General features: G+C 49.9%; 1 protein-coding gene across 3 annotated transcripts; it reads left to right on the top strand.

The window, feature by feature from the left end:
* The first annotated feature begins 2,900 nt into the window (after window positions 1-2,900).
* ENOX2 (ecto-NOX disulfide-thiol exchanger 2) lies at window positions 2,901-24,374 on the top strand. 3 transcript variants are annotated; one of them, XM_039731082.1, is made up of 15 exons: window positions 2,901-3,120; window positions 7,276-7,413; window positions 8,777-8,908; window positions 10,647-10,802; window positions 11,501-11,707; window positions 12,174-12,407; window positions 13,254-13,466; window positions 14,946-15,052; window positions 17,165-17,279; window positions 17,618-17,799; window positions 18,306-18,413; window positions 19,208-19,264; window positions 20,244-20,352; window positions 20,617-20,702; window positions 21,975-24,374. In XM_039731082.1, exons 1-15 carry the CDS (start codon window positions 3,099-3,101, stop codon window positions 22,104-22,106), a joined length of 1,998 nt encoding a protein of 665 aa, XP_039587016.1. In that variant the 5' UTR covers window positions 2,901-3,098; the 3' UTR covers window positions 22,107-24,374. The 3 variants fall into 3 exon arrangements, with proteins under 3 accessions (XP_039587016.1, XP_039587017.1, XP_039587018.1); XM_039731083.1 differs by lacking the exon at window positions 2,901-3,120 and adding an exon at window positions 5,144-5,284; XM_039731084.1 differs by lacking the exons at window positions 2,901-3,120; window positions 7,276-7,413 and adding an exon at window positions 9,605-9,712 and having other exon boundaries at window positions 8,774-8,908.
* The last annotated feature ends 62 nt before the right edge of the window (window positions 24,375-24,436 follow it).

Here is a 24,436-nt window from a genome sequence, read left to right as displayed (position 1 = left end):
CGCGGCGGGCTGCAGCAGCGGGCGGAGCGCTCCCTGCCGGGCCCCGGGCGTGCGGAGGGGCCCCCCTGCTCTCCATTGCCCGACCGGCAGCGGGGCTCGCCGGGCCGGAGCGGCCTCCTCCGCGCCTCCGGGCCGGCCGAGCCTGCCGGGAGTTCCGTGGAGGTCCCGAGCAGCCTCGTGGGAGCCGTCGGGACCTGGGGAGGACCGGCGGGGACACCCGCGGGGCTCCGGGCCCGTCTGGTGCTGGGGAGGCCGTGTGGGAAAGTTTATTCCACACGGGAAGTGTCTGTGCCACTGTTTGGTTTCAGTGGTGGTTAAAATCACTTCAAAAGGGACAAAAAGGACACTAAAATTACATCAGAAAAGATGGAGGTTGTTACGGAAAGGTCTGGAGCACCAGGAGCAGCTGGGAAAGGGGCTCAGCCTGCAGAAAAGGAGGGAGCTCAGGGGGAACCTTGTGGCTGTGCACAGCTCCCTGGCAGGAGGGCGGGTCGGGACCTTGTGCCGTGTTGTGTTTGTTCAAGGTGAGAGGAAAAACGCCTCAAGTCATGCCAAGGTGGGTTCAGGTTAGCAATCAATAGCAATTGTTTCCCTACCAGAGCGGTCAGGCCTTGGAATAAATTGCTCAGAGTGGAGGCACCATTTCTGAAAGTGTTCAAGAGCCATTTGGGCATGTGTTTTAGGGGTTATTGTGGTGGTGGGTGACCTTGAAGGTCTCTTTCAATCTCAATAATCCTGTGAAAATGGCACAGGGAGAAATTTGCTGCATATAAAGAAATTACTCTGGTGTTCCAAGAATGAGTGGCTTACAGAAGGGGTGGGGGTGAAGGTGGCAGCAGCTTCCCCTGAGGTGGGATGCACCTGGCTCTGCTCTTTCTCCCCTGAGCCTCACACTGTGCTGGGTCTGTGGTGCCACAGCAGATGGTCCATGGGCAGCACAGGGAGCTTTGGGGATGCTCACGCTGGTGCCCACAGCTGCCGTGGGCTGCAGCTCTCCCACGGCCCTGGACTGTAACTCATATATGCACATGCATGCAAGTATTTGGTTCCTTGAGCATTTATATTGGGCTTCTTTAGTTTATGTGCTTCTTTGTCTCTTATTTTCCTCATATTTTGGTGCTGTGTGCTGTTCCCAGTAATGTCCGTCAATGTCACGCTGCGTGGAGATGTTTTTGTTCTTTAGTGCCACGTGTTTGTTACACAAACATTAATCCTTGGGTAAGCTCCTCGTTAGTCTACACCATCCCTACTTCCCCTGTAGCTACATTAATTAGCCATTGTGTTTTTCCATATTTTCCTGCAGAAAGTTGCAGCAGAGCTGTGAGACTGTGGGAAAGCACGGAGGTGACCTGGGATAGGAGTTTGTCCCTCCCAACTTGTGTTCCTTCTTATTCCAGCCATACTCCTCCCTGTGCTGGAAGCCAAGGGGTTGGGTTCTCTGTTTCTTCAAGGCTTATTTGAGGAATTTTGAGGATCTCATTAAAAAGGGCCTTGAGCTGAGTTGTTGAAAGCTTTGTGGGAGCTGGGGTGAGGTCAGGTTTCTGTGTTGAAGGTCATGTGTTTGGAGCTGGTAGCAGGGATGAGGTTCAATCACCGACCGAGTCATTGCAAAGATCAGGTGTTGCTACTGAGCTATTCTGTATACCTTCCAAAGATGGTGTGAGATTTCTCCCTTAATCCCCAACTTTTCTGTTGACATTATTTCAGTTCCAGCATGTCCATTCTGTCCAGCTGCTCCACTCTCAGTTCCTCACACTGATGCTGGCTTTCCACGAGGCTCTCTTGCCCATCAGTCCAAGCTTCCGCACTGGGATTTTCTGATGATCCTGACTGCTGCTTTTACTGGAGCTTTTTTTTTTTTTGTGTCTTCCCTTTTTTTCTCCTCTTTTTTTTTTTTTTATTTTCTTTCCCCTTTTTTTCTTCCCCAGCAGCTCTTTGTGGTTAGTCCTGCATCCCTTAGCCCATCAGCTTTCTTCTCCTAGCTGGATATTTCTGAAAATAGGAGATGTTGAGCGTTGTTCAGAGGTGGCACTTGCTGGATGTTGCTCTCCAGGAGTGCTGAGGGAAGTCTGTAAGGACAGAAGGGTCATGGGACTGAGCTGTCTGCAGCTGCCTGCTCTGCACCCCCTGGAGCACGAGCAGCTCAACCCCAGGAAATGCCAGGGTTAGAATTCCTAGACGTGTGTGCAGAGGGAGGCTTGTTTGGCAGAGCCTTGTGAGCATCCTGAATACATTTCATGGAGTATTTAATAATTTGGTGTGGAGGGCATGGCAGGTTTCACTGTTGGAAAGCACCAAGGGCTGTGTTAGGTCACTGCTAGTGACACACATACGTGTACACACATGCTGGTAAGGAGTTTTTTCCTTTGTTTTGGGTTATAACATCAAGTGAAGAGCACAGCTCATACAGGACTTGGTCAAATTCCCCTGTTTTTGCTGCTGTGACTGTATTTTTGTGAAAACTCTGCAGGTTGGTGTCCCCGACTACGGTTGCTGACTGCTGCATTCTCAGGCACAAAGGAGGAAGGGGCTCTTTGTGTCTCTTGGTTCTATAGAGCCCTGCTAGAATAATTAGCTGCCTGAAATTAATATATTTCTTTCAAATGCAAGCTTCCAGAATCAAGGAAAGTGAGCAGTGTGCTTCTTACCATCAAGGATTACCAGGAATTAATCTTTCAGTGCAAAGGCCACTAATCTCGGGCATGCAAACAGGGTTTATTGAGCTGCGTGCCAGTGCTTAGAGCAGTGATGGATGAAATCCCTGGCAAATTCAGATGCTCTGGCTGTTAATTGCCTCCCCACCTGCTCATCCGCCTCCGTCCCCTGCATGCAGGAATCTGCCTATGGGTGTCAGTCACAGGAGATGGATGGTGACACGTGGAGCTGCTGGGTGCCAGCCTCGGGCCAGCTTGGGCTCTCATGCCTGGGCTGTCCTGCCTGCCCCAGCGCAGTTCTGCTGTTGCTGGGTCCCAGCTTTCCCGTTGTGCTGGGAGCTGAGTGAGGGAGCTCAGCCTGGCACTCGGATTTTCAAACACAAAGCCAAGCTGGGAGCAGTGGGAGAACTGTCTGAACTCCTACCTTACGATGAGCATCTTGCCATGTTCCTCGTGCAGTTTGCAGGTAACACGGGGGGGTTCTGGGATTCCCTGCATGGCTCCTGCTGCCCTGCAGGATTATCTGGAGTTGACAGAAGTCAGTGTCAAAATTGTCCTGCTCTCATCAGTGTGTCTGGCCAGCTCCTGGCTCAGACTGATGTTTGGGAAGTCTACCAGTGATAGTTGAGCCAGGAGTATGGTAGAGGAGCGTACACAAGCCCAGCAGTAGTTTTTGAAGCTGGGAGTTAGTTTCTAAAAGGAAATGGATGGGATCAAAATGTAACATCAAAGCTTTGGAATCCCTCTCCTCTGCCTTCCCTGCTGGTCTCTTTTCTCTTGTGTTCTAATCAGTTGCTGCAGATTACTTTGGTGTCTTCTCAAGTTCATTTCTTGAGGGCTTAAAATGAGAACTGTGTAATCAATGCCACAGTGTATTCTGGAATCCAGTTTATTCCCAAAAAACACAGGCACCCTGCTCAGACTGAGCACTGCTTATTCCCTAAATTTGCCAATGTTGGCAAAAGGTAAATCCGTATTTATAGTAAAGCCTGTGTCAGCCCATTTCTGGAGTTCCCCTGATGCTCAGTAAGAGAAGCCTAATATGTGCTCAGAGGAGCCCAGGGGACCCCAAAATGTCACCTGAGGGGTTCAGAGGGACCTGGGACACCCCAAAGTGTGACCCAGCGTAGCAGAGAGAGTTCTAGGACACCCCAAAATATGACCATACAAGCACCAGCCTGCACAGGCTTTTTGGGTGTATCATTGAAAAGCTTTTAGGTGTGTGACAGTGTCAGAGTACCTGGTAATAGCTGTCATTTGAGTTTTGGGGCAGAGGTTTATATTTCTGCTGTTTATTGACTGGTTGGATGGCAGGAAAGCTGTTCCAGTGCCTGGGCAGAGTGAGGCTGCAGTTGGAGCTTGTGGCTCCAGAGCAGTGCCAGGCTTGTGGCAGAGCACATGGCACCACTTGACTGAATGTTCCTGAACCCAGCAGGGAGCATTTTGCCCAAATCCTGAGCTGGCAGCTCTGTGGCTGCTGTGTTTGTAAGTGGTCCTGGGAGTGTTGCACAGGAGCTGCACAGTCCTATGTTTTGGTTGTGTTTTCCAGTGTTTCCAGCTCTTGGTAATGGGAGTGGTCTTAAAACAGGCTTTTGAGTTTGCCTCAGGGGCTTTTTGGGGTTTATTTTTCCCCTGGTCATTAAGGCAAATGGCCCAGCTCTGTTAGCAGGATTGAGAAACCAAGTCCTGTCCCAGGTCTGGCACGGGACCCAGTGAGGATGGATATTTCCCTTGATTTATGCCTGGAACATTGAGATCTTTCCTCTCTCCCCAGCCCCTTTCTGAAGCTGTGCTGTGGAAGCTGCAGCCATATTTAGCCCCAGTGCAGACCTGGATTGATCCCAGCCCAGTGGGACAGTGGGCTGTGCATTGTCAGTGCTGCTTAGGCCAGTGGGAAGCTGTGGACTCTTCCCATCAGGCACAGCTCAGCACCTGTTTCCAGAGGGAAAAACCACCCACAAGGACCTGCTGTGCTGTGGGAGAGGCCTTGCTCAGAGTCTCCTTCTGCTCATCTTTCAGCATCCCCCCTTCTTTCCCTGATCCGTTTTTGTGCTGAAGAATCTTCTAGCCCAAGTTTTTATTTTTAAATGTTTAGTCACTGCATTATGGCAGTGCCTCATGTCTCACTCTTAAAAATGGACTCTTCTGAAAAGCCCTGGAGATAGGAACAGGGAGATGAAGGGCACACTGACACCTGTGCCACATATGGCTCTGGAAGTGCTGACACCAGTTCTGACACTTGCTGGAAACCCAGATTTTCTCCTCCCCTCTGATTTCTGTGTAGCATTTCCCAGCAAATTGAAGAAGTCTTATTTTGGCCTTTCCAGGCTGGTTTACTACAGGAATACTGAGCAAACCCCTGTGGTTTGCTCCTGTGCTGGTGCCTTCCCTCCTGAGCAGAGCAGCTTGGAATGGCCAAGGACACCTTGTTCTGGTTGGCACAAAGGACAGAGGGATGCTCCTGTTTGTGCCTCCTGGCTGTACTGGCTGAGCCTGTCAGCTTTTATCCTGCTCAGAGCCCAGGAGAGAGGATTTTCTGCAGCTTCAGCTTTCTTCTGAGCCCATTCTCTGTACCCAGTGGGGTGTGGCTGGAGCTTCGGCTGCTGGCTGAGATGACAGGAGAGAGGCAGGTGGGTCTGAAAGTTGGCTGCTGTCCACAGCATTTATCCTGTATAGGGTGGCAAATCTAACATAATGAGGAGTTTCTTATTTGAGAGTGTGTTGGGAATCTTCTCTCTGGCTTGTTTTAATTTTTGGAGCAAGCTGCTGCTAGAGAGCAGCAAGCAAGGTCCCTTTCTTACAGCTTCCATCACCCACTTCCCATACTGCCCTTTACTTTACTGGGACATTTGCTTTTTCTCCATCCTGATGAAGTGAGAGCAAAGCTTTCCCCAGGAATTTTCTGCTCAATGTTTGTTGTTAGGTTCTGGTGGATGGTAGCTGGTCCTGTTTTGGGGAGCCCTGAGGACAAGGCTCCTGCTCCAGGTCACACAGGTTCTTCCACCCAGAGCCTTCCAGCTGATGGCTGCTTTGTTTCTGTCTGTCAGCTGGCCCTGGGGACATGCTGGGACACTTGAGATTCCTGCTCAAACTGGGGCTGGAAATCGTTGGAGTGAGTGGCTGCCTGAGTTCCCCAGTGGTCTGGAGAGCAGTGGCTGGAGCAGTGTGCACTGGCATTCAGGTGCTGGTCAGTGCCAGGTGCCTCCACAGTTGTCTTCAGCTAGAGCAGGGTGTCTGTCCATGCTGGTGACACCAGTCCCACTGCTTCTCTCCATCCTTCCCTATTCCCAAATGCAGGAAAACTTGTTCAAGTTCAATTTTGCCTTTTCTATTGCATGGATAATACCAAAGTTGGCTTACAACTGCTCCTTTTCCTTCCTTCTGCTGTCTTCCCTGTGCATGGCCTCTCTATTTTTAACCTGCCGTGTTCAGATTTGTTTTCCTGAGCCCTCACGACCTCCATGATATTTTGACTTTGGAATATTTACCACAGCATTGTAGGCATCCTGCGTGGCCGGGCGTGACTATTGTTGTTGCCAGCTGAATAGTCCTTGTTTTCTTGGCTGCTTCTTGCGTTCTCAGCTTTCAGTGGCTCGGAGAGGAGCCCGCCAGGCTCCCTGTACCCACTTGGCTATTTACAGCCAGACCCAGCAGCCATGTTTATTCAGTTCTTGGAAGTGGAATCCTCTGGAACAGAAATCACAACACTGCAGAGGGGCTGGAGGAAGGTTTGGTACGAATGCCTCAGCCCATCAGTACCCTGGGGTGGGATAATTGTCATTGTTGCTGCTCTCAATTCTGCTGATTCCACAGAGCACCTTAGAAATAGGGATATTTTTATCACTTTATATGGGTCCAGAAAAAATATTTGTTTGGTTTTTTTTTTCTTTTTTTTCCTGTATTGGTTGTTTGGGGTGAATTTGCTGAGATAAAGGTAAATCAAACTTGATATTTTAATGCTCCTTCGGTCTTGCATCCCTGCAAGTGCTGATTGTGACAGAAGGTGGAGTGAGGAACTCAGTGGTCAGTTCAGGGCACTGGACCCATCTCTTCAGCCTGGAGAAAAGGAAGCTCGTGGGGACCTTGCTCTCCACAGCTCCCTGACAGGAGGGTGCAGCTCGGGGGCGTCTGGAGCTCCCCTTTTTGGGATGTGCATCTCAGAGGCCTTTCCATGTCAGTGACCAAGAGCAGCTGTGTGGCAGACTCCTTGAACAAAAATTCCAACAGCATCTTCTCGTTTTGAAGATGTTCTCAGTTTTTTTGGTAGTAAATCACTCCAAGTGAATTCTCAACGTGTGAAACTTAAATAACTCTTCACAGTGCATTCCTGGGCTGAAGAAATAGGGAAAAATCCTGTCCTTTGAGTTTCCAGGCCAGGGAAGATGCACCCCTGGCTTACACGGTCAGGCAGTTTGATTTGTGTGGGTGATGGAATTGCTGCTGATGAGTAGTATTTTATTGTGTAACATTCAGATCAGGCAGGGCTGGGGGCCAGAAGTCAGGATTCCTTCAAGGCCTGGAGTGCTCCTTGTGCCCAGAATGGGGCATTTCTCTCACTACAGTGATCCAGAAGCATTACAAACAAGTTAGTCAAGTCCCTAAGTGTGCTTTTGTCTCTCAGGTTTAAACCAGCTGTCCTTTGACCCGGCCAGCAGCGAGTCCCTGGGGCTGGGCAGCGCCGCTGGCCCGCGCGCGTCCGACAGTCCGGCCGAGGATGGCAGTGGCCCGGGAAAGAGGAAGAGGAGCAGCATTCCCCCAGGTCAGCTGATAGCAGCTCCCCTGCTGCCAGGACTCGGGGTTCCCTGAAGAGTGGCCTGGATCCTGGGGTGTGGCTGTGCAGGGTGGCAGGGGCAGCTGTGTGCCTGGAGCCAGGCTTGGGCTGTGGGGTCTCCCCAAGGAGTACATAGTGATACAGTGGGAATGGCTTCCCCCTGCCAGGGGGCAGGGATGGATGGGATATTGGGAGGAGTTGTTCCCTGGAGGGGTGGGAAGGCCCTGGCACAGGCAGGTGTGGCTGCCCCTGGAACCCTGGCAGTGTCCCAGGCCAGGCTGGGTGGGGCTTGCAGCATCCTGGGATAGTGGAAGGTGTCCCTGCCCATGGCAGGGGTTGGAATGGGATGGTTTTTCATGTCCCTTCCAACCCAAACCCTTCTGTGATTCTCTATACTTGTCCAAATAGATGTATTTTCCTAATTGAACAGAATCTCAAGCTTAAAATCATGACCTTAATTAAAAGTAGGATAATGCACCTCAGGCTGCATGACTGGAGACATTCACATTTAAGATAATGTCATAAAAACAAAGTGCTAAAAGAACTGTGTGATATTGTAATGTCAGATCAAGGAGTCTTGCAAGGAAAACTTCCAAGGTGCCAGCTTCAGGATTTCTCATAGAGCATTGGGAAAAAAAGAATAATGTCTTTCCAGATTATATTGTGGCTGAAAACTGCCATCCCACCAGTGTGACGGGGGAAATGTGGCACCTGCTTGTGCTATGGAGGTGGGATGTCACAGCATGGACAGAGCAGTCTGTGGGAACCAGTTGGGAACTTCCCTGGGGAGGTTCCAGATGCAGAGGGGGAGGGTGAGGCTGCACCTGAGGCAGAAGGAAAGTGATGTGCAAAGCCCTCAGCTACAGAAGGAGAGGGTGAAATGCAGCTGTTTCCCTGGAGAGTTAAAAATCCTTGAAAGAGAGTGAGGGACTTTACAGCACAGTTTAATGATGGTTTTGATGAGCTGACAGAGCACTTCCAATGGAAGTGGGAGGATCCTGCTGGGACAGCTCACTTCAGTTCAGTGCAGTCTGACATTTTATACCTGCTGGATGTGTCCTTTGTTCCTAAATCTCTTGTGAGGAATCAGTGTCTCCTTACCTTTAATCAGTGCTCCTTCAAGGCCCCTTAGAGCTGTTAATTGCAGTGGATGAACCATAACTGAGGTGCTGTAAGGTGTTTTCCAGGTCCCAGCTGCTCTAGAGGCACAGCACTGATCGGGGGTTTTTTTTCTGGCTCTTCCCTGAGCCTAGGTTTAGCTCTGGTTTTGGGTGCTGACACTGCAGAGCCTCGCTGGGCAGAGCTGAGGTCTGCTCTAAGCCCTTAATCACTTTTATGTTCCTCTCAGCAGATGGTGGCAGAAATCTGAGCCTGGACTCCATTCTGATGGGATTGCCAATGTCCGACCCGACTGCCTGGGCCACCGCCATGAACAACCTGGGCATGGCTCCCATGGGCATGACAGGACAGCCCCTCCTGCCTGGTGAGCTCAGCCTGTCACAGCTCTTTGGGAACAGCCTGTTGCACTGTGGCTGGGTAGACACCCACCATGTACACACTGAGCTGTCTTTGAAATGCATTTATTAAATAAATAAAGTGACTTATTTAGAGACCTGAATTGAGAGGAGATGAGAATACATGTATTTTAATGCAAATAGTAGTTATTGTGGGGTACCCCTAGGTATCCTGCAGTGGAGCAGGAGGAGGAGGGTGCCACACAGAGGTCAGGAAACCAGTGATATCCAGGAACATGTTACTCTAAACTGAACTGCAATGGCTGGTAAGGAAGAAAGGGAGGAAGGTGAAGGGGAAAGCAACAGGGTAACAAATGGATAGGGCAGAAATTAATGGAGAATTCTGCTACAGAATTGACCACTTTGTAGCGTGAAATACATGTGCATGGCTGAGTCATCTTGTACTGGATGAAAGAGTTCCTGCAGGAACAGAGCTGAGCTGTGCCTGATTTCCCAGCAGTGCAGGATGCTGGACATCAAAGTCCTGAATGCAACTGACTGTTCCAGTGCTTTGCTGCATTAAGAAGGATGCTTTCCCTGCCATAAGGCCTGCCTGCTCACCTGGGGAGGGAATATCTGTGGTGGCAGACAGCACAACCTTCTCTCCTCCAGTTTGAACAGCCCCAGCTCTCTCAGCAGTAATAGAGTTCTCTCCTGTCCCCAAGGCCTTGTTTCACATTTGGCTTTGCTGTGGAGATGCTGTTTCCATGTCATTTTCCTGCTGACATTCTTCCATGAAGGAAAAATCAATACAAGCCTATCCCACGGATAAGGTACAATTCCCATGTACTCCTACATCCATGTTGCACAGTTGGAACAGGAAGGTTTCTTGTCCCTTCAAAAACACCGGTTGGTGGCAGAAGATTGGCCTCAGATCTGTGTTTTTGCTGTGACTGTGTTTCAAAATACTGAGGAAATGGCAGGTTCTTAGCTGCTGGAATTGCTGCACTAGTCTGCTTGCTGAGATGATCCCCTAAATCCCAGCACCATTTAGATTGGAAAAGACCTCCTGGATCATCGAGTCCAACCTGTGACAGATCCCTACCTTGTCAACAGCCCAGAGCATAGAGTGCCACATCAGTGGGTACCTCCAGGGATGGAGACTCCACTCCTTCCAATGCCTGGCATATTCCAATTTTCCACATACAAATTTCCTGCCTTCCAATTTAGATTGGAAAAGACCTCCTGGATCATCGAGTCCAACCTGTGACAGATCCCTACCTTGTCAACAGCCCAGAGCATAGAGTGCCACATCAGTGGGTACCTCCAGGGATGGAGACTCCACTCCTTCCAATGCCTGGCAACCTTTTCCACATACAAATTCTTCCTGATGCCCTTAAGCCTGTGTCACAACTGTCTATGCTGCTGAACTACTTATCAAATTGGGTCAGGTTTTCCACTGTTTCCATATGTCACAGGTGTCTTTTTGTTCCCTGTCTGGGGAGGGTTGGACACTAGATGGGAGCCAGTGTCTGCAGAGGAGAGAAGGAAGTAATTTATTTTAACAGAGAAAACTTGACTGTGGCAATGAGCAGTGAAATAGTTTTAAAATATTATTTTAAGGGCACAGATCTAAAGTTCAGTGTTGGCATGTTCCTGATTTTCACTGGCATGCGTGGGAGTGTTCCCCGTTTGCTGTCAGAGCTCACAGTCACTGTATGCCTCTACCCCCCCACGCTTGACTCCCTTGTTCTCTGCCCCATTTAGATTTTGATCCTGCTCTTGGAATGATGACTGGAATCCCTCCGATCAACCCCATGATGCCAGGCCTGGGCATTGTCCCACCTCCCATCCCTCCGGACATGCCGGCTGTGAAGGAGATCATTCACTGCAAGAGCTGCACTCTCTTCCCACCTAACCCACGTAACTGTCTGCTTGTGCTGTGTCTCTGTAGGGTATCCCTGTGTTTATATAAACCCAGGTGTGTGTGAGAAGGGGGCCATTCCTGGGACTCACTGCTGGCAAGAGGGTGACAGAACAACAGGAAAAGCCTGTTCTTGTTACTGTTTGCCATTTCCAGAAATAGCCTTTTCAGCTGCTACATTGATAAGGTCTGGGAAGAAGCCATTCCGGTCACTAGGTGTTTGAAGTCCTCATGGTTTGATTCTTGTGTGCAGTGTGAGGTGTAGCTCAAGCACACAAGTCTGAAGTGTGTGCAGTTGCAGCACAAAGAATCCTGAGTATGTTTTTTATGTGTTATTTACATTAGGGCAGTTTTTTAAGCTGTGATTTTATAGCACCTTCCATGACAAAGTTGTGAGCTCCTGGTGCTGCTTGTGCTTTTTGACAGCAGCTTAGTGAACCTCCTGCACTCATGAGAGTGTTTGGAGGGCTCCAGACTCCCAAGTTGTTCTTTTTACAAATATGCTGGTGAACGAGCTTATTTTTATCCAGCACCTCAGTAGTGCTGTGGATCCACTCCATAAATCTGAGTGTGGCATAGCCAGGTATGTGTTGGGAGGAAGCCAGGAAGGTGTGGTCATCTCTCAGGAGAGAGGAGCAGGTGGAAGGAATGTGTGCTGGTAACCCAAAACCTGACCTGCTCTGCTTTCTCTCTTCAGATCTTCCCCCTCCGGCCACGAGAGAGAGGCCCCCAGGGTGCAAGACAGTGTTTGTTGGAGGCCTGCCGGAAAACGGGACGGAGCAGATCATCATGGAGGTGTTTGAGCAGTGTGGGGAGGTCATAGCTATCCGCAAGAGCAAGAAGAACTTCTGCCACATCCGCTTTGCTGAGGAGTTCATGGTGGACAAGGCACTTTACCTGTCTGGTGGGTGTGCTTGGCTCAGAGGGGAGCTTAAAATTCTGGGACAGAATTGTGGTGGTTGTTATAGGCAGAGCAATAGGATTTGGACAGATTTCTCTGATGCTGTGGCAGTTTGCCTTCTGCTGCTGTTGTATTTCTGCTTAAATATATGAAAACAGCTCTTGAGAGGGAAGGCAGCAATGCATTATCACCTGAAAATGTTTACAAAACACTGGGCTGAGGTGCAGAGTCTGTTTCTATCTTACATGGATGAATGTCTGGCTAATTCTGTAGCTAGTGCCTAGAAATGGACAGTTGCTCCTAATTTTATGACTGGTGGGCTGGACTTAATTGGCTGGTTGGCTTGTCCTAGTGGGGTTTTATTTGGCTTAGTGGGGTTTTTTCCCTGTTTTTTTGCCCTCTGGGCTCCTTTAGCCACGGGAGCCTCAGGTAGGTCCCCTGTCTTGCTGACCACCCTCCCTCCTGCCAGGCTACCGCATCCGGCTGGGCTCCAGCACGGACAAGAAGGACACGGGGCGGCTGCACGTGGACTTTGCGCAGGCGCGGGACGACCTGTACGAGTGGGAGTGCAAGCAGCGCATGCTGGCGCGGGAGGAGCGGCACCGGCGCCGCCTGGCCGAGGAGCGCTTCCGCCCGCCCTCCCCGCCGCCCGTCGTCCACTACTCCGACCACGAGTGCAGCGTGGTGGCCGAGAAGCTCAAAGGTGAGGGGGGCTGGTCAGGCAGAGCTCCGTCTTCTCCAGGGGTCAGCGCGCAGCAGCTCTGCTGCCATCTTCCTTCTTTTGTCAAAAATCCCCCATGCTTGAATCATATTTATGGGATCTCAGGATGGAGAGGACCTGAAGGCTCACCTGGCCTGACATTTCTTGATGGAAGCGTGGTCTAGACCAGATGGCCCAACACTCTGCCCAGCCTAGTCTTGAAAGCCACTGGTACTGGGGAGTCCAGCACTTCACAATGCTGCTGTTGTGAAAATTTGTCCCCAGGAGTACCCATTCCCCCTCATCCTTTTCACGTGACTCTTAAGAGTAAAAGAGGGCTATCTTCATAGCCCTCCCCAGGACACAGTGACGAGGTCTCCCTTAAATCTTATCTTCCCAAGGTTGAACAAACCTGTTGAGTGCAGGAAACTTGTGCAAATCAAAACCGTTCAGTACAAGTTTCTTCCAGGTAATTTTGGTTAAGGTCGGAAGGACTAATGTAAGACCTCCTTGGAAGTGAGATTCATTTGTGATCTGATGATTTGGAGCTGGAGGTCATTTCCCTTCACAAAAGGGTCCATCTCAGAAGATGTGACGTTTTCCAGTAAGTTTTGGTGCTTGTTCCTCCTCTTGCTGCACTTCAGCAGGTGATTTGCTCATCAGCTTGGTGCTGTACTTGCCTTCCTTTGTACAGCCACATGTTCAGATCCTTCCCTGCTTCCAGGAGTTGTGATGAGTCACCTGAAGGATGCTGACCTTTGCAGGAGCAGTTCATCTCTGAGGAAAAGACCTGAAAACTGCCCAGGCCACCCCAGAGCTGTGATATAATGTTGTCCTTTCGTGCTGCAGATGACACCAAGTTCTCAGAAGCCATCCAGACCTTGCTGACCTGGATAGAACGTGGGGAAGTGAACAGGAGAACTGCCAACAACTTCTACTCCATGATCCAGTCGGCCAACAGCCACATACGCAGGCTCGTCAACGAGAAGGCGGCTCATGAGAAGGAGATGGAAGAAGCTAAAGAGAAGTTCAAACTGGCTCTCTCAGGGATCCTGGTGCAGTGTGAGTAGTGTCTCCAAGCTGGATGTTGGTTGTCTGACGTAGGGAAGACTCTTAATTTCCAGAGTCTGGAGAGGCCCCACTAAAAGGTCTCTGGGAAAAGAAGTGGCAATTGCTTCAGTGCAGCTCTGGCTGATTTGGAATCACGTGTCACTAACCTGGCAAAATCCCTTGTGGTACCTTTTACTGAAGTAAGAGTCCACATCGGGGGGGAGGAGAGAATGAATTCTGAATTTGTTTCCTCTAAATTATCGTCTGTTATTAGTTCTGTCATCTTTTCAACCCCCTGTGCACAGACAAGGTAAGTTCCTGGGAATCTGGTGCCTCAGCGAAGTGTGCAAGATTTGTTCGCAAAAGGTAGGAGCAGCAGAGTGCTTCCAACACCCTGTTGCACACCCTGGGTCTTTCAAATCCCAGTAATTTATAAAACCAGGAAATCAAGGAAGAGGCCTGGACTGTATTAATTCCAGGATGTGATTTGTAATAGTTCCTCAGAGCATTCATTGCCTCTTACACATCCTTGCTTTGGTAAATCTGAATATTTTTACTTCATTACAAGTACCTCTTCCGCAATTGTACTAATTCTCTTTGAGCATCTTGCCTAGTTTTTGAACACTGTTAACTTTTGGTTTTGTATCTAGTAATTTTAGCTGTTACTTGATTTTTTAAAAAATTATTATTTTCCTTTAAATTCTGTTAGCGGTAAAAACTATGGGCACACGGTCCAGAGGGACATACAGTGAGCACTGCAGAGTAAGTAGTAATAGAGACTAGTGTGTAACTCCACTCTCTAAAACCAAGACTGATATCTCAGCCACTCTTAGTTTACTCTAAGGAGCAGGGAGATGTGTTTATTTTGTGAGCATTATGGGTACTGCATCACAAGCGTAGAAAAAATCAAGTGGATGTGTTTTGTGCTGTGGGTGAGCTCTCAGCCAAGGAGAAACACTTTGTGTATTCCAAATCCTCTAAATTTTCTAGAGAAGCAGGAGGAATAAATCCCAGGACCAAGAATAGCTGATGGCTTGTGCCTTTGCTTTGGTCCTGGTCATGTTCCTGTAGCTCACACAGGCTGTGGCACTGTCCAAAGGCCAACTCATGGCTGTAGCTCATCACCTCATTTCAGCAGTGAGTCCTGCCCCTCTGAACTTACACTGACAGCCAGCCTCACACAGCGTATTTGGATATTTTTCAGCACCTGTGCTGCCTTTTTTTCCACATGTCCTGCCTTTTTCCCAGCTGAGAGCAGAGCCCTCAGTTGGTCGTTGCTCTGTGAGCGTTTGGCACTGGCCTGGTGAAGCCCTCAAGGCTCTTTCCAGACACTGAGCCCCCTCCCTGAGTGTAGCATCAGCACAGTGCAGTGTTATGAGAAAAGGGGAGCCAAACCACCTGCCTGATTGCACTTTTTTACTCCTTTACTCCTCTTGTTCGCCCTCTCTGGATGCTATTCGGGCCCGATTTGCTGCTGATTTGCCACTCCAGTCGAGCAGATTGTGGCCGTGTACCATTCTGCCTCCAAACAAAAGGCTTGGGACCATTTCACGAAAGCTCAGCGTAAGAACATCAGCGTGTGGTGCAAACAAGCAGAGGTTGGTAATCTTTTCTTGTGTTAGATCCTCCAGCACGGTCTCTTGCTTGTCAGGATGTTGATGTTCAGTTTGCGCGATGCTCGCATGGGTAACAACACCTTCCTTCACAGTGTGAGGTGGAATCACTCAGGAGGCTCTTGTGGTACAGGTAATACATTTTCTCTTGGTATTTGTGTCACCAGTAGCAACACATCAAGACCCGTCTGCTGATGGAATTTGTGCACAATAATAGTCATAATACTGATAATAAATGTTGATTTTTCTGCTGGTTTTAATATTAAAGCAAGAAGGATTTCTAGAGAGATAAAAAATCAACAACTCTTAAGTTTTGTCAGAATCTTTTATCACATTGTATGTGATATTTCCACCTTGAGGTGGAAATAATTGCAGATGAACAGCCTGGAAAGCTTGAGGGAGGATGTTCTCATGTTTGTGTATTTATCCTATGAAGTGACATGATGAAATGTGTGGTTTAAAGATGGTGTTCAGACAGGAACTGATGGAAGAAGTCTTGTCACTCCCACTGCTCTTCCTTTGGGAGGAAGAATAGTTCTTAGTCCAGTAAGATTTGATAAAATCAGATAAAAGAGTCAGGCAGAATGTCAGAAATAAGGAGGCTAAGGTAAAGAAAGGGTGTCCATTGGAAGGTGATGGGTGGGGAGATGTTTGTCCTGGAGGCTGTGATGAGATCCGTGCTGCCAGCTGCCACCTTGTGGGTGCATGGTCTTGCACTTGGCCTTGTGGAGTCTCCTGAGGTTTTATCCCACTCCACCCTGTCCTGCTCCCTTTGGCTGTCATTCCTTACCCCTAATGTAAATCTTCCTGTGGTTCTGGATTTGTCTGGGATATCGAGTTCCTTACTACAAACTTGGAAAGCAAGTCTATCCCAGCAAAGCCAGGAGGTGTCTTTCACCTTTGAGATTATTTGACATCCAGAGTAAATCTCAGTAAAGCTGAGAGGCTGCTGATCCATGATCACCACAGGCCAGGCATGTGCAGGCCTGGGATCCCCATGGGCTGGAGGTATCCTGGGATCCCCATGGGCTGGAGGTATCCTGTGATCCCTATGGGCTGCAGTGTCCAGGCCTGTGATCCTTGTGGATTGGGGTGTCCAGGCCAGCGTCCTGCAGAGCTGCAGCCTGGGAAGACTCTGGATCGTGCTCAGCCAGGGTCCTGCTGGTACCAAGCAGGTGGCTGATCCTTCACCATGCAGGAACACTACATCCCCACATTGTCCTGGGAAGTTCACAGCTGTGATCTCCCCATGAGACTGTACCTGTGGGACTTGCCAGATCCCACTGAGTCAAATCTCTATAACAGCTAAAAGAGGAGCCAAGGTTTCTTTTCCACCTGAGGAGCCAAGTGCTGATTCAGATTCACTCTGGGCCCAGTGCTCCCATTCTTCCCTGCCTTCTTATCACTGGCTGTGCCTGGGGTGGGAGCTCTCTCTCCAGTTGGAGCTGTCTTTTGTTCCAAGGTAAGTTCTCCCAGTAGGAAGAGGCTGTGAGACCACTGGTGAGGCCTCTTTCAGGAGCACTTCAGCTGCCAGGCTCAGTCTGCTGCTCTCCCCCAGCTTAGGGACTGCTCTTAAGGGAAGGTGGAAGCGACAAGATGCAGCTTCTTGGTACAGATTTTGGCAGATACTTATATATTTATAAAAATGCTGCTAGTATATGGTACATTTTTAGGTGTAATTTAAAGTGTCTCTTACCTCATTGTAGATACCAGATGCTGGATAAAGGGTCTCTCAGCCTTTTGGGGTCACCTTGAGAAGGTCCCTGTACATGCAGGGGTGCAGCTGTAGCTTGGTTTGCTCTGTCGCAGCTCAGGTTTGGACTTTTGGCTCCAGAGAATTAGGGCTGACTCCAGTTCCTCGTGGTTTGCACAGCAAGGCTGAGCTGCCTCATCACAAGAGCAGGAGGGAGATGGAAGAGTCCATAATCCCAGTAGCTCTGACTTGTGCTGGATATTACCCTTGATCTAATAATCTGTGCCATTTTTTAAGTCATGTCCTGGAGTTGTTTTTTGCAGACCTAGGTTTCAGGTACTTTTCATTCAGCCAACCTTTTCCTCGAAGTCTGTATTGAAACCCTCTCTGCTTCTGAACCCCAGGAGATCCGTAACATCCACAATGATGAGCTGATGGGCATTCGGAGAGAGGAGGAGATGGAAATGTCTGATGAAGAAATAGAAGATCCATCAGAGATGAAAGAAACGGAAGAGTCAGGTAAAATCCCTTTTACAGCTCATAAGGTGCTTCTCTTCAGTGGTTTCTTTCTGGCAGGTTTCTTTCCTGTCACTCCATCCTTTGTCCAAAGTCCCTCTCCACTTCTCTTGACCCCCTTTAGGCCTTCAAAGGGGCTCTGAGATCTCCCTGGATCGTTCTCCAGGCTGGACAGCCCCAGCTCTCCCAGCCTGGCTTCAGAGCAGAGGGGCTCCAGCCCTGTGATATCCCAAACAGCTGGGGCCATTCCTTTGTGTGCTCAGGATTTGTAGCCCGAGCTGCTGCCCCCAGAGCAGCCAGGGGTTCCTTGTGTGCACTGTTTGATTGCTGTCTGTGCCCAGCGCTGGTGTCGCAGGTGGAGGCGCTGAAGGAGGAGAACGACAGCCTGCGCTGGCAGCTGGACGCCTATCGCAACGAGGTGGAGCTGCTCAAGCAGGAGCAGGGCAAGGCCTCCCGGGATGAGGACACCACCAAGGAGCAGCAGATGAAGCTCCTCCAGCAGGCTCTGCAGGGCATGCAGAAGGTGGGCCTGGAATTTTCCATAGCTGGGGCCGTGCTGCAGGGGAAGGAGGCTGGGATGGGTGGCAGAAACACTTGGAAAAACACTCTGGATTTTAACAGGATCCAGTCTGGCAGGGGGAAGCAACTTTGTGTCCAGTGTTGCTAAAAAAAATGCAAAGAAAATATTGATACCAGGGATTGTGTATGAGCTGATAAGTCCCATGGAAGCAATCCATAGTTGGAGGATTCCTTGTGTGCTCTTTACTGGGACTTCCAAACCAGCTGAGTTAGGAAGTGGGAAATCCCGTCCATTGGGGATGGAATTATTTCCCCATGTTCATACAACTGTGCTTTTTTCTATGCTAATAGGCAAAGGCGTTTCTAAGGTGAATCCTTTTTTTATACTTTATCTTGCAGTGGTTCTGGACGTGATGTGTCTGGGCTTCATGGAAAAGCCCTTCTAAATTTTATGTTCTTTGAACAATAGTTGGTGGAAGGCAGGTTAAGAGTTTATCTTTTCTCTTCCAGCATCTTTTGAAAGTCCAAGAGGAGTACAAAAAGAGAGAAGCTGAGTTGGAAAAAGTGAAAGAAGACAAACTTAAAATAGAAACGTTACTAGAAAACCTGAAGGAGCAGGTATGTACCATGCATGTCTTCCTTGTGCAGTCCTCACCTCTGTGGTGAAGGACATCTGTCCTGTGCTCCTGCTGAGAATGCCCAGCCCTGGTTTTGAGCAGTTGTCCTTGGAAAGTGAGGAAAAATTGCTTGTCCAATTGCAGGATGTCTGTCAGGAGTGGACCTGCAGTTGCTTCATGTACCTATGAGACGATCTCAGCAGCTATATAATTAAAATAGGACTGTCACTGAACAGTGTACAGTGGTGTCACAGCTGGAACGGGGTTTTCTGCAGCGTGAGCTCTTAAAAGACAAGAAAAAAGGTCTCAGTTATCAGACACTGATATTTACAACTGTGGTTTAGGAGCATGTTTTGATCTGCCCTCCATAAACCACTTTGGAACTGGACATTTTTCTGAGTGTTTTAATGTTTTTATTCTTGCTGGGTTTATTCCAGACAAAAATCCATGCAGAATTCCAAACAGAAATCCATAGTGCTGCTTCTCAGGTTTGATCCCCTCTGATTTGATTGTGGATCTGACTCTACACTTGCTGGGTTCTTTCCTCTATAGCACAGACACAATTACAAAAGAAGCATGAGGCAGCACTTTCCCCTTGGCCCAGAGAGCCAGATACTGGGTTTATCTAATTTTCCATTTTTAGTCCCACTTTTTTTGTGCCAGGAGCTAGGGAAGATAATGCCTTTCTACTAACTAAAAATGGTTTTGTGTTTCCAGTAATCATCAGAGCAGGATCTTCAAAACAAAAATAACAGATTATCATCAGTAATCTTTCCTTTCTTTGCCCGTATATAGCAGAGCATGGCAGATGAAGAGGACAAGGAGGGAGATGCAGCTGACTGCCAAGGCAATGTAAGTCCAAGAGCTGCTGCACTGGGATAGTGGGAGGTGTTCCTGCCTATGGCAGGGGGTGGAATGGGGTGGGCTTTAAGGTCCCTTCCAGCCCAACCCATCCCATGATTCTGTGATTTTCAGGAGCAGGCAGGCTGTGGGTTTGCAGTGTAGCTGCTGGGCTGCAGTCCCTGGATCAGCTTCCACAGGGCAGAGCTGCTCTTTCTCATCTAGAAGCAAATGTGGAAGCTCAGGCCATTTGGGCACAGCCTCAGCCCTGTGAGCTGAGAACTGCACTGGTGTAAGAATTTGAGCAAACCCAGGGGACCATTCAGTTCTATCTTGGTCACTGGCCTCCCTCCAGCCCATCTCACTGGTCACTGGAAGCTGTTCCCACTTATAGCTATCCACAGCTCTCAGGCCACTGGAATTCCGCATAAAACTAGGGAATAAAAACAAGTTCTGCTTTTAGTGCCGCCACCATCTTTGCATTGTTATGTTTATGTCAGGGATAATAAATTATGGCCAGTTCTGTTTTAATTCAGTACCACAAACTCAAGTCAGGGACAGTCTGATCCTAAGCCCTGTGCAGCCCCATGGCACTTGATTAATGCCATTTGTGTCAGTGTGGGCATTTGAAAAATAAAGCTCTGCAGCTTAATCAGCCATGGCAAGGCCACAGTCTGGTTTGTATTTTGTTGTTTAAAGCAGGGCACTTGTGGAGCAGATGTCATGTCAGGGAGCAGGGCTGGTGCAGGCTGTGTGGTGGCATCTGCTGAACTTTGTGACCTTTTCATCTCACTTGGTGCATGACACCCTGCCATGGACACAGCTGTGCTTTGCTGGGAGCATTTTTGAAAATGAACTTCAGATACAGCAATGATGGATGCAGTGACTCAGAAAACCAGGAGAACACCCCTGCACGCTTTATGGAGCCTGCCCAAGCCAGTCCCTGGTGTGCCAGGTTGTCTGGAACGTTTCCTGTGGGTTTGTTTTGCAGGAGAGCAGCACGTCCAGAGTTTGTGCCTGCAGCCAGGAGAAAGAATGTCCAGTGGAGAAGACCTTGAGCAACAGCCCTGTGAAATCTGAACGAGAAGTTCTCTTAGTTGGTGAGTTCTGCTGGCTCGATGGTGATTCCAGAGACCTGGGCTGGGGGGCCCTGCTTCAAGGTGACCTTGCACTCCTCCTGCCCACCTCTGGCTCCTTTGGTTATCCCAAGGGAGATGGGAGTCCTGGAACTGAGGAAAACCTTGAGCTTTGCTGGGGTCAGGGTGTGACCTTGTGACCCCTGGCCGCCCGCAGGGGCACAGGGCTGATGTTCCCAGCTGGCTTTTGGCTCGTGACAATGACCTTTGTGGTGTTCCTTTCCCCAGGGATAATTTCAACGTTTCTCCACGTGCATCCGTTTGGAGCCAGCATTGAGTACATCTGCTCCTACCTGCAGCGCCTGGACAGCAAGGTGGGTGTGGGAGGCTGGGCTGGACAGTGAGGCCTGGGCTCCACTCCCTGCAGGAATCTGCTGGAAGAGAGCGAGGGATGGGGCGAATTTCAGGATGACAGGATGGTTTGTGCTGGGAGGGACCTCAAAGCCCATCCAGTTCCATGTCCTGGCAGGGATGCTTACCACTATCCCAGGCTGCCCAAAGCAGCCCAGCTTTGGGGTTCACCACTAACCACATCCCCAAGCAGTCCCCTGTCCCACTGGCTTTGTGCTCCTTTTTGGAGTAAGTGGGAGCAGCAGTGACGAGGCTTCTGGAAGGAATTGCATCTCATCTCCTCTATCCCAGTCGCCAGCTGTCTTCCTTAAAGAGCCCCAGGGACAGGAGGCCCCACAGGCATGGGAATCCTGTCTTGGGATTGGAACTTATCCAGCTGCTTGAGTATATAAATGAATGTTTAGTTTACCCTTTCCTAAGAAAACGTGGCTTCCTGGCCTTGCTCACTCCAGCCTTATAAAGACAGAGTTAATAATTTTATCTCCTCATTCTAGCTTGGAATTTGGCTGTGGGGCCACCAGCTGCCTTTATTTTAGTTTGGAACTCCTATAAAACTGCCATCATAGCACTCAGCTGCCTTCTGGAGCTTCCTCTTTGGTATCCACAGTGCAGAGAAGGGCTTCTGGGAGCTTCTGCTTGGGAGAACCCCTGTGCAGAGCCCACCCTTTAACCTGTGCTATGGCATCATGTTCACTCACACTTAGGGCTATTCCCATTGTCCTTTGTGTTCCTTCTGAGCTCTTCTGTCTCCTCCTTGACTCTTGCAGGAGCTTGGATTAGTTTGGGATGTAATTTTTAACCCTGAGCAGGTTTTTGGGCCTGAGGTGAGGCAGGAGGGGGAGGAGTACTTGGAAGTACAACCTGATTTCTTGAAGCTGCCAACAGGAAAGGAAGGGGAATATCTTTCCCCTGTTCCCTGTCCATGATTCTCATCAAGAAGATCAGCAGAGAGCACAAAAATTAAGATCCAAGGTGGTTTGGAGTCGTGGAAGAGTCCTCCAGAAGTTGCCTGTAGCCCTGAGTGTGGGACCTTGGGCTCACCTCAGGTTCTTTCTGTGCAGTGGTGCAACCCCAGTCTTAGCTCTTGGCACAGCTCCTGGTGTCCCAGCATTATCCCCAGGAGTTCAGGGAAAGCCTGGATGAACTTCAGCCGTGTGACTATTTGAGTTTAAGTTATCACCAGCCATCAGGGCTTCCATCTTCCCTTTCAGTCCTGTTTTCTTTGTGTTCCCCAGATCTGCACGGCAGAGGTGGAAGTTCTCATGACACGGCTGCAGAACACGTTCCGGCAGGAGCTGAGCGGGGTTGGGGCCAGCCTGGAGAAGAGGTGGAAGTTTTGTGGCTTTGATGGATTGAAAATGACTTGAGCTTTGACTTAACGCTGGAAACAGTGGGATATGGATGCTGAGAAAACCCAGGATGCTCCTTCCTCTGTTCCTGATGATTCCCTCACACCACGGCCTCGGGGTACAAAGTGTAAAAGTGAAACCAAGTCCAGAGCAGCACAGGAAGAACCTCCAAGTTCTGCAGCTGCTTTGATCAGTTATTTGTTAATGGGCAAGTGCTGTTCAGTATATTTGGGGAAAAAAGCTCCTGCCTGACCCTTTGAAGCACAGCGTGTTGACTCTGTGTTCTGCCAATGTTGTATGTGCTTGTGTGCCCAAATTCCCCCTCCTCAACCTTTCTTCTGCTAGGAACAGCCACAGACTGTCCTGAAGCAACAACAAAGGGGCATCTTCTTGTTTCTAGACCACCAAAAGGGGAAAAAAAGGCATTTTTAAGATATTTCTATTAGTAAAAACCAAGGTTTGTTTAAACAGATTTAGACGGCTCAGGGGCCTCTGAGCCAATGAATTGTTTCTTTTTTTGCTGTTCTCTCTGTTAGCAGTTAAGCTGAGGTGGGGGCAGAGGGGGATTCTGGCAGTGCCACTTGTGCTCTGGGTCAGTCTGTACAGAATCTTTTACATGGGAAGGGGATGTGGGTGGAGCAGAGCGACATCAGCCTGGCTTTTGGTGATTTTTACCACCCCGTTCCTTCACCTGCTTTGCTTTGGAGACCAAGCTCAAGCAGCACGGACTCCTCTGCTCCTGATCCTTCCCAGCCCTGTTCTTCATGCTCCCAGTGCATGCCATGCTCCTGCCCAGCTGTGCAGAGGTGCAGGGTAGCACAGCTCAGCCCATCCCAGCCTGGGGCCCTCTGGATCCTCCTGTCTGCAGCAGCCTCACCTTCCCAGCCTGGTGTCACCTGCAGAGGTCTCAGTCACCCCGTGCAGTATTCCTGTTCTGCTGACATCCCAACGTGCTCCCAGCATGGCAGTTGGCATGTCCCAGCCCCTCCTGTTTGTTCCCATGCCCCAGGTGTTGGTGCCCTTCACTTGGGCTATTGATCCCACCTCATCTTTGGGGGAGAAGCCCCAGTTCATATGTTCCTGTTGTCAGGCATTTCCCGAATGTGTGACACATCCCCAGCCCTGGTGTCATCCTGCCAGGTGCTTCTCCACCCTGTGCCATGGCCAAGGTGGTGCCCAGGTGAGTACAGGGACATGTCTGGTGTGTTCTGTGTACCTGGCACAGAGACCTGATGGTGTGTGAACTGATTCCTCATCCAAAACCCCAAAATTCCACTGGTGACACCAGGCTTGGAGCCAGCTATTGACCTGCTGGCTCTGTTTCTCCTCTCACCATTGGGGGAAGGACAGAGGAGAGCACTCCCTGTGCTCCTGCTCCTTTCCCACTCACCCCAAGGCTTTGAGGTCTCTCCAGATCCCTTGGACTTCTTCCTGCACCTTCATCCTCCAGCCCCAATAACTCATCCTCCTCGTTGTTGTTCCCACTGGCAGAGCCTGGCACCAGTTCTCCCTGGGCACTGGGGGAGCCAGGGTGGTCACAGAGGAGACACCCTTGCTGTGCCAGCTGGGAACGTGGCACCCGTGCCACCTGTCCCTTGGGGTCAGCCAGGTGGAGAGAGAGCAGGGTGGTGTGTACTCAGAGCTCTCCTTGGGAAAATCAAGGAAGAAACTTCAGGAATCAGGACAGTTGCAGAGCCCTGGGAGCAGCCCCGAGTCAGGGAAAGTGTGGGGTCAGTGGGGACGGGGCTGGGCTCCCCAGCGGGGCAGCTCCCGCAGCACAAGGATTTGCTGGGTCCCAGCCTCTGTTGGCTGCAGGGTGGGAGCTGGGATGGGGCCAGGGCACCGTGGGCAGCCAGAGCCACCTCCTGGGGGTCTGAGGGAGCTGGGGCTGTTGGAGAGAGCAGGCAGGTTGTTCCATGGGGCAGCAGAAGGGAGAGGAGCCAGCACCTGTGGGGCAATGGCTGGTGCTGTGGAAGTGAGTCAGGGCTAGAGCACCTCGGGGTGCTGCTTCCCCTCTCCCAGGGCCTTTCCAGAGGGGCTGAGGTTGCTCCCAGGAGAAATCCATCCTGCAGATGGGCTGCTGAGGTGACATCCAGGGATGGGTGGCAGAGATCTTCCCTTGGGACCAGGCTGTTCCCATATGGGCTATTGTTCTCCCTCTTCCCAACACTGACCGCTTGCCACACAGGGAGCAGATTAAAAACCCTTTTAAAAAATGTTCTGCATAGTTGTGTCCCTGCAGATGAATGCTGTATTTTTAAAGAATAAACATTTTTTATGGGCAAATCTTGACCCTGCTGCTTTCTTTGTCATTCCAACCCAAACCATTCCATGATCATGGGCCAGGA

This window comes from Passer montanus, unplaced genomic scaffold, assembly GCF_014805655.1.
Source record: "Passer montanus isolate IOZ18808 unplaced genomic scaffold, ASM1480565v1 scaffold76, whole genome shotgun sequence".
Taxonomy (NCBI): domain Eukaryota; kingdom Metazoa; phylum Chordata; class Aves; order Passeriformes; family Passeridae; genus Passer; species Passer montanus.
The sequence above is the reverse complement of the archived record's forward strand: the minus strand, read 5'-3'. Positions and strand labels throughout refer to the sequence as shown.